This window comes from Somniosus microcephalus, unplaced genomic scaffold, assembly GCF_052327205.1.
Source record: "Somniosus microcephalus isolate GS21.2 unplaced genomic scaffold, FLI_Smic_1.0 unresolved_chr2, whole genome shotgun sequence".
Classification (NCBI taxonomy): domain Eukaryota; kingdom Metazoa; phylum Chordata; class Chondrichthyes; order Squaliformes; family Somniosidae; genus Somniosus; species Somniosus microcephalus.
The window spans coordinates 9,734,425-9,744,088 of NW_028225180.1; the positions used below are offsets into that span (position 1 = coordinate 9,734,425).

Consider the following 9,664-nt stretch of genomic DNA (forward strand, 5'->3'; position numbering starts at 1 on the left):
GAGTTCCTCCCTGATGTGTGGAGTTATTTTTTTTGCAGGCGGAAGGATACAAGGAGGGAGACTACACGCTGTACCACCGCTTCACGCTGATGGAGTTCGTCAAAGCACCAAACCCGGTGGAATTCCTGGACAAAGCAAGTGAGGTGAGCGGCTTGTGGGTCAGGCACTGATCTCCCGACCCCCGGCGACCTGGGGACCAAAAGGACAAGAACCAGTCTGGAGAGAAAGGTGGAACTAATCTTTGAAGTCACTGGTTTCTCTCTCCCACTGCCGCTGCACTGAAACTGGAAAACGTTGCAGCAAATGAACCTTTGCGCCCCCCCCCCCCCCCCGCCCGAGATTCCTGCAAAAAATAATTCTTCCTGTCCCTCAATTGCAAGGCTGCCTCCACTCCAGAGACTCCAGCTCCATAATCCAGGCCGTCACTCCCAGCGCCAGTACTGAGGGACTTTATGAACTGTCGGTGGGGGCAGTACGGAGGGAGCGCTGCACTGTCGGAGGGGCAGTACTGAGGGAGCGCTGCACTGTCGGAGAGGCAGTACTGAGGGAGCGCTGCACTGCCGAAGGGGCAGTACTGAGGGAGCACCGCACTGTCGGAGGGACAGTACTGAGGGAGCGCTGCACTGTCGGAGGGGCAGTACTGAGGGAGCGCTGCACTGTCGGAGAGGCAGTACTGAGGGAGCGCTGCACTGCCGAAGGGGCAGTACTGAGGGAGCGCTGCACTGTCGGAGGGGCAGTACTGAGGGAGCGCCGCACTGTGGGAGGGACAGTACTGAGGGAGCGCTGCACTGTCGGAGGGGCAGTACTGAGGGAGCGCCGCACTGTCGGAGGGGCAGTACTGAGGGAGTGCTGCACTGTCGGAGGGGCAGTACTGAGGGACGCTGCACTGTGGGAGGGACAGTACTGAGGGAGCGCTGCACTGTCGGAGGGGCTGTACTGAGGGAGTGCTGCACTGTCGGAGGGGCAGTACTGATGGAGCGCCGCACTGCCGAAGGGGCAGTACTGAGGAAGCGCCGCACTGTGGGAGGGGCCGTTTTTCGGAATGACGCATTAAACCAAGGCCCCGTCTGCTTTCTGAGGTGGACGTAAAAGATCCCGCGGCCACTGATGGATGAAGAGCACAGGGGAGCTCTCCTGGGACCCAATATTTATTCCTCAATCAACATCACTTAAAGAAAGAAAAGCTGGTTTCGATTATTGATCAGATTGCTGATTGTGGGATCTTGCTGTGTGCAAAATTGGTTTCTGCGTTGCCTACCTTACAACAGTGAACGACACTTCAAACAAAAGGTGCTCCCTTGGTTGTAAAGCCCTTTTGGGAGGTCCTGAGGTGTTGAAAGGCGCTGTATAAACGGGAGTTAAGAATGTGACGTGACGTTCTCCTCTCTCCTCCTCCCTACCCGCCTCCCCCAACTCTCCCAGATCGCCTTCGACAGCCCCGAGCTGGAGAACCACGCAGAGACCACACCGGAGATCCGGGAATGCTGCAAGGATGTGCGTGTCCTGGGCCGCAAGGAGCTGAGGTGAGGGTGGCGCCCCCTTTTGTACAGCAGCGGATGTTCGGATAGCGAGTGGTCAACCTACGGAACAGGCGCCCCAGGGAGACGGTGGTAGCCGATAGGGATCGGTGCTAGGACCCCAGCTATTCACAATATATATATCTATCTATATAGATATTCCCTCTCTCTCTTCCCCCCCAGTCGCTCCCTCTCTCTCTTCCAACAACAACATGCCCTCAAAAAAGCTTCGGCACCGCCGGGCACCCGCAGCTAGTATATATATAAATGATGATCTGGACAAGGGAACTAGATGTAATATCTCCAAGTTTGCAGACGACACAAAGCTGGGTGGGCGTGTGTGCTGTGAGGAGGATGTCGAGAAACTCCAGTATGATTTGGACAGGTTGGGCGATTGGGCAGATGCAGTATAATGTGGATAAATGCGAGGTTATCCACTTTGGTGGCAAAAACAGGAAGGCAGATTATTATCTGAACGGCAATAGATTGGGAGAAGGGGAAGTGCAACGAGACCTGGGTGTCCTTGTGCACCAGTCGCTGAAGGTAAGCATGCAGGTGCAGCAGGCGGTTAAGAAGTCAAATGGTATGTTGGCCTTCATAGCGAGAGGGTTCGAGTACAGGAAAGAGGATGTCTTGCTGCAGTTGTACAGGGCCTTGGTGAGACCACACCTTGAGTATTGTGTGCAGTTTTGGTCGCCTTATCTGAGGAAGGATGTTCTTGCCATGGAGGGAGTGCAGCAAAGATTCACCAGACTGATACCTGGGATGGCAGGAATGACGTACGAGTAGAGATTGGGTCATTTGGGCTTATATTCACTGGAGTTTAGAAGAATGAGAGGGGATCTCATTGAAACTTATAAAATTCTAACAGGGCTAAACAGACTAGATGCAGGAAGGATGTTCCCGATGGCGGGGGAGTCCAGAACCAGGGGTCACAGTCTAAAGCCATTTAGGACTGAGATGAGGAGGAATTTCTTCACCCAGAGAGTGGTGAACCTGTGGAATTCTCTACCACAGAAGGCAGTAGAGGCCAATTCATTAAATTCATTCAAGAAGGAGTTAGATATATTTCTTAAGGCTAAAGGGATCAAGGGATATGGGGAGAAGGCAGGGACAGGGTACTGAATTTGGATGATCAGCCATTATCTCATTAAATGGCGGAGCAGGCTCGAGGGGCCGAATGGCCTGCTCCTGCTCCTATCTTCTATGTTTCTATAGTGTTGATTCATAGTCTTGGCCTTTATTGCAAGGGCCATAGAGTCATAACGGCACAGAAGGAGGCCGTTCGGCCCATCGAGTCCGTGCCGGCTCTCTGTCGAGCAATCCAGTCAGTTCCATTCCCCCCCGCTCTATCCCCATAGCCCAGCAAGTTTGTTTCCCTCAAGTGCCTATCCATTTTCCCCTTGAAAACATTGAGGCCCAGAAATTCGGTCCAGTCTCGCCAGGGCGCCGGAAGTACCGCCCCGGAAGGAGTCTCGAGCGCCCGCCGGAAATTCAGTTTGAGCGCCCCAAACGGAAGCACGGCGCTACTCGAGGCGCCCCGCATCCGTCTTGGGGCGCTGCAACTGAAAATCGCAGTGCAACGTGCCGCAGCGCCACACGCTGCGGCACGGCGCACTGCGGTACTGCAGGCCTTCCTCCACTTCTTAAAGGGGAGGGGCCTGCTGCAGCACGATCTCAGATCGTGTGTGCTGGCAAAAGAGCCCGGCACCGAGGAGAAGTGCCGGGCTCTGGGAGACAGCCGGCACGGTGCCGGGGGGGGGGGGCTCAGGAGGCCGGGGACGGCTGCGCGAAGAGGTGCTGGCAGGCGGCCAGCAAAAAAAATGGCCGCCCCGCACCTCGGTGCCTCTACCGCCGCAGGTAGGCCCCCCTGAACCGGTCGCAAATTGTGACCGGCGTTACAGCGGGGGGCGCTACCAAATTTGGCGATCGGGGCGGTAGCGGGGCGCTGCGCCCACAGATGACGTCATTGGTGGCGGTGCAGTGCTACCGGCTAATGCCCAGCTAAATTTCGTGGGAGTTGTGGACCGTGGCCCTAAACCCACTAAGTGCCCTCTTTGGGCGCTAACTGGTGGCGCAGCCCACCGAATTTCTAGGCCTGAGTGTCTCCGCTTCCACCACTTCCGTCGGCAGCGAGTTCCAGGTCCTCACCACTTGCTGCGTAAACAAGGTTTTCCTTCACATCCCCCCCTGTATCTCTTGCCCAAAACCTTAAATCTGTGTCCCCTAGTCCTTGTACCATTAACTAGTGGGAACAGCCTTTCCCCGTCTAGCCTATCCAAACCCGTCATAATCTTGTACACCTCGATCAAATCACCCCTCAACCTCCTTTGCTCTAATGAAAACAAATCCAGCTTCTCCAACCTGTCCTTGTAACAAAGATCCCCCATCCCTGGAACCATTCTGGTAAATCTCCTCTGCACCCTCTCAAGGGCCTTCACATCCTTCCTAAAGTGTGGTGACCAGAACTGGACCCAATACTCCAGTTGTGGCCTAACCAGCACTTTATAAAGGTTCAGCATAACCTCTCTACTTTTGTACTCAGTACCTCTATTTATGAAGCCCAAGATCCCATATGCTTTGTTAACCACTCTCTCAATATGTCCTGCCACCTTCAGGGACCTATGCACATTAACTCCAAGGTCCCTCTGTCCCTGCACACTCTTTAAAACTGCGCGTTTAGGTGTATATTGCCTCTCCCTGTTCCTTCTGCCAAAATGCATCACCTCACACTTCTCTGTATTAAATTCCATCTGCCCATTCTGCCAGCCTTTCTATGTCCTGTTGCAGTCGATTGGTATCCTCACTGTTTGACACCCCCCCCCAAGTTTGGTGTCATCGGCAAATTTAGAAATTCTACTCTGTATTCCAATATCCAGGTCATTTATATAGCAGTGGCCCCAGCACTGACCCTTGGGGAACACCACTGTCTACCATCCTCCAGTCTGAAAAACAGCCATTTACCGCAACTCGCTGTTTTCTGTCCTTAAGCCAATTCCTTATCCAAGCTGCCACTGACCCACCTATTCCATGAGCCTCAATTTTGTAAGCCAGCCTTCTATGTGGTACTTTGTCAAATGCCTTCTGAAAATCCATGTAGACAACATCCATTGCATTCCCTTCATCAATCCTCTCTGATACTTCATCAAAAAATTCAATTAGATTAGTCAAAACACGATCTGCCTTTTACAAATCCGGGCTGGCTCTCCTTAATTAGCTTAAACCTCTCCAAGTCCTGTTCATTTTTTCCTTGATGATTATTGTTTCTAAAACTTTACCCACTTTTATGTGGTACTTTGTCAAACGCCTTCCCAAAATCCATGTAGACAACGTCCATTGCACCCATGGGGGAGGGGCGGGGGGGGTAGCGCTAACATCGTCTGCCACTGATTTCCGTTAGACGGGACGGTAAGTTTCCACTGGGGAGGGTTGATTGAAGGTGCGATTGAAAGGCCATAGCCAGGAATGGCACTGACGGCGAGGCGAGGCGCCCCTTGCTGACGATTTCTCTCCCGTGTGTGTGTGTCTCTCTTCCTCAGGTTGCTGCTGAGCTGGAGGAGCAAACTACGGCGACACCTGGCCAAGAAACTGAAGGGTCAGGCCAAGGAGCTCGACGGGGACATCGTGTGAGTGCGCGAGCGGAGCTTATCCTCTGGGGTTTGTTGCTATCGCGGGCAGGAGGAGGGAGGGGGGGTTTGCTGTTCAGGTCACCTGGGTGAGGGCGTGTTGTGGAGTATTTTAAACCCAACGCTCGACGCAAGGTTTTCAGAGCGATAGTCAAGTTGTCTTCATTACACCGGTGGGGAGACAGTCTGCACTGTCTTTAGCCAGACTTCTCCAAATTGTTTCAGCAAACGCTACATTTTTATACGTTAAAATACACATGGCAGCCTCGTGCACAATTCATTCTTGCCACCTGATTGGATCTTGGCCCGCATGCACCTTCACGGATTGGTTACGAATCTTAATGTAAACATGTATAAGCTGCCTCCTGAATCAATCACTCAAACTGCTGAATGCTAATTAAGCGATACCTTGGAAAGCGACCTCGGTAATAAAGCTGTTTAAAGGCGGTTGAAATGCTGGACATCCTGTCTCCACTTAATTGTTTTATATCTCTCCAAAGGCCAGCTGCCTTTGACCACATCTTTATAGATGTGGCCTTTCATGTTAGCACCTGTCTTTCTTACACCATTTAGTGAAACCGCCAGCGATGTCATTTTAACTCTTTCCTCGCTGCAGGGCGTAATGGGCGGGGGGGAATAAAGGGGGTTTGGATGGAGCAGGTTGGCGGGCAGGGGGTCGGAGTGAGGGGGGGGCGGGGGGGAGATAGTCCGGGTTGGGAGAGAGGAGATGGAGGTAGTCCAGGTAGGACAACGTGGTACAATGGCAGTGCCGCCAGGTGAAAATGCGCGCGTGTCGGGATGAGGGCGGGGACCGCTTTATGGCTGCGCGATGCCTTCTGCGATTGGGTAGCATGCACGTAATGATGTCGCGGGTGGCGAGCGGGTCACTCGGTCGTGATATCGCGGGCGGGGCGGTGCAGGGGCGTCGTCGGATCCGTGACCCCTACCACCCCATTCGCAACCTAAGGGGGAGGGGGGGGTGCGGAGGCTTCAGGGACGAGCGGTGACGATTGGGACAAGGGACGGCAAGCCCGCGGCGTGAACTAAATGCTTGTGTCTTTTTCAGCCTGAACTCGGGGGACGAGAGCGAGGTGGAGATGGAAGTCCGCAAACCCCTGGAGCAGCCGGGAGAGGAGGCAGCGGAGGACGAGGAACAGCTGGAAAATCAGCTGGCCACCCTGAAAGCAGAGGAGGTGGCGGAACTAAAGAGGTAACGTCTTAAGGCTCCCTCGATGTCCTGTTACAAGCGCACCCGGGCTGAGTGTTGCATCGTGACACCCCGGCTCGATTGCATGACGTCCTGTTGATCCATAACGTTTCTGTACATAGGTGATGATGTTTGGACTAAAGGCCCACTGCAGTTTAAAGTTTTAAGCAGAGTCACAGAAGGTTAACATGCGGCTACCGACAGCAATTACGAAAGAAAATCGTATCTTAGCCTTTAAAGGATTTGAGTATAAGAGTAAAGATGTCTTACTGCAATGAGACCACACCTGGAGTATTGTGCACAGTTTTGGTCTTACCTAAGGAAAGACATGAGAGGGGATCTCATTAAAACATATAAAATTCTGACAGGGAGGGCTAGACAGACTGGATGCAGGGAGGATGTTTCCCCTAGCTGGGGGGGGTCTAGAACGAGGGGGTCACAGTCTCAGGATACGGGGTAGGACATTTAGGACTGAGATGAGGAGAAATTTCTTCACTCGGAGGGTGGTGAACCTGTGGAATTCTCCACCACAGAAGGCTGTGGAGGCCAAGTCACTGAATATAATTAAGAAGGAGATAGATAGATTTCTGGACACAAAAGGCATCGAGGGGTATGGGGAGAGAGCGGGAATATGGTATTGAGATAGAGGATCAGCCATGATCATATTGAATGGCGGAGCAGGCTCGAAGGGCCGAATGGCCGACTCCTGCTCCTATTGTTCTATGTTTCTATGCTTGCCTTGAGATTGAGTAGACTAGGCCTATATTCCCTAGAGTTTAGAAGAATGAGAGGTGATCTCATTGAAACATACAAAATTCTTACAGGGCTTGACAGGGTTAGATGTTAAGAGACTGTTTCCCCCTGGCCGGAGAGTCTGGAACCAGGGGGCATAGTTTCAGAATAAGGGGTCGGCCATTTAGGATGTAGATGAGGAGAAATTTCTTCACTCCGAGGCTTGTGAATGTTCGGTTCGTTGAGTATATTCAGCACTGAGATCGATGGATTTTTGGACTCCAGGGGAATCGAGGGATATGGGGATCGGGCGGGAAAGTGGAGTTGAGGTAGAAGATCAGCCATGATCTCATTGAATAGCAGAGCAGGCTCGAGGGGCCGACTGGCCTACTCCTGCTCCTATTTCTTCTGTACACAAGAGGTGATTGACCATTCACCAGCCGTTATTTACTTTATAATATAAACAGAACATGCTGGAAACACTCAGCAGGTCAGGTAGCCTACGCGGAGGGAGAAACCGAGTTAACGTTTCAGGCCTGTGATCTTTGGTCAGAACCGGAACATATATGCGACGTCAGAGGTATTGTATTCGTGTTTAATTCACTGCCACTTCTCTTCCAGGAATGTCCACCTTGAACAGGAGCAGGAATCGGCCACTCGGCCCCTCGAGCCTGCTCCGCCATTCAATAAGATCAGGGCTGATCTTGGACTCAGAGCCACTTCCCAGCCCGCTCCCCATAACCCTTCACTCCCTTATCTTGCAAAATCTGTCTCTCTCCACCTTAAATGTATTTAATGACCCAGCCTCCACGGCTCTCTGGGGCAGAGAATTCCACAGATTTACGACCCTCTGAGAGAAGAAATTCCTCCTCATCTCAGTTCTAAAAGGGCAACCCTTTATTCTGAGACTGTGCCCCTGAGTTCTAGATTTCCCCACGAGGGGAAACATCCTCTCCGCATCTACCTTGTCGAGCCCCCTCAGTATCTTATATGTTTCGATAAGATCACCTCTCATTCTTCTAAACTCCAATGAGTATCGGCCCAACCTGCTCAACCTTTCTTCATAAGTCAACCCCTTCATCTCTGGAATTATCCGAGTGAAGTTCTGCTCTTCTCTCCGACGGGATTTCCGTTTGACTCTTTTAGCTTCTTCACTTCCATTGCTTTCCCTCTGTTTCTGTCTCCACAGATGCTGCCTGACAAATGTTTCCAGCATTTTCTGCTTCTATTTCAGATTCCCAGCATCCGCAGTATTGTCATTTACTCATGTTTTCTCCTTGCATTTGGTGCACCTTAACCAGCTGCGAAGTATCCTCTCTCGCAGCAAGTCCCGTTCACCCATCACCCCCCCTGAGCTCGCTGACCTACATTGGCTCCTGTCCGGCACAGCCTGCATTATAAAATTCCCCATCCTTGTTTTCAAATCCTGCCATGGCCCTCGCCTCCCATCCCTCCTCCAGCCCCTACAACCCTCCCTATCTCTGTAACCTCCTCCAGCCCTACAACCCTCCCTATCTCTGTAACCTCCTCCAGCCCCTACAACCCTCCCTATCTCTAACCTCCTCCAGCCCCTACAACCCTCCCTATCTCTGTAACCCCCTCCAGCCCCTACAACCCTCCCTATCTCTGTAACCTCCTCCAGCACCTACAACCCTCCCTATCTCTATAACCTCCTCCAGCCCCTACAACCCACCCTATCTCTGTAATCTCCTCCAGCACCTACAATCCTCCCTATCTCTGTAACCTCCTCCAGCCCCTACAACCCTCCCTAACTCTGTAACCTCCTCCAGCCCTACAACCCTCCCTATCTCTGTAACCTCCTCCAGCCCTACAACCCTCCCTATCTCTGTAATCTCCTCCAGCCCCTACAACCCTCCCTATCTCTAACCTCCTCCAGCCCTACAACCCTCCCTATCTCTGTAATCTCCTCCAGCCCCTACAACCCTCCCTATCTCTGTAACCTCCTCCAGCCCTACAGCCCTCCCTATCTCTGTAATCTCCTCCAGCCCCTACAACCCTCCCTATCTCTGTAACCTCCTCCAGCCCTACAGCCCTCCCTACCTCTGTAATCTCCTCCAGCCCTACAACCCTCCCTATCTCTGTAACCTCCTCCAGCCCCTACAACACTCCCTATCTCTGTAACCTCCTCCAGCCCTACAACCCTCCCTATCTCTGTAACCTCCTCCAGCCCCTACAACCCTCCCTATCTCTGTAACCTCCTCCAGCCCCTACAACCCTCCCTATATCTGTAACCTCCTCCAAGTATTTTAAAATCTATGACCTCTGGTTACTGACCCACTTGCGAGAAGAAACAGTTTCTCCCGACTTGCTCTGTCAAAACCCCCTATACATTTTTGAACACCTCCTTTTAATCTCCCCTTAACCTTCTCTGCTCCAAGGAGAACAATCCCAGCTTCTCCAGTCTCTCCATGGAACTGAAGTCCCTCATCGCTGGTACCATTCTGGTCAATCTCCCCTTAACCTTCTCTGAGGCCCTGCCAACCTTCCCAAAGTGCGGTGCCCCCAGAATTGTACGTAACACTCCGGCTGAAGCCTAACCAGAGGTTTGTAAAGGGTTTAGC

At 52.4% G+C, this 9,664-nt stretch overlaps 1 protein-coding gene across 1 annotated transcript in view; it reads left to right on the plus strand.

Annotated features, from left to right (window-relative positions):
* The window catches only part of ftsj3 (FtsJ RNA 2'-O-methyltransferase 3), an 86,635-nt gene that overhangs the window by 41,916 nt on the left and 35,055 nt on the right, over positions 1-9,664 (plus strand). Inside the window, exons 8-11 of the mRNA XM_085975827.1 lie at positions 39-143; positions 1,423-1,523; positions 5,057-5,143; positions 6,210-6,353. Coding sequence (XP_085831953.1) covers positions 39-143; positions 1,423-1,523; positions 5,057-5,143; positions 6,210-6,353 — 437 coding nt within the window. The remainder of the gene's footprint in view (positions 1-38; positions 144-1,422; positions 1,524-5,056; positions 5,144-6,209; positions 6,354-9,664) is intronic.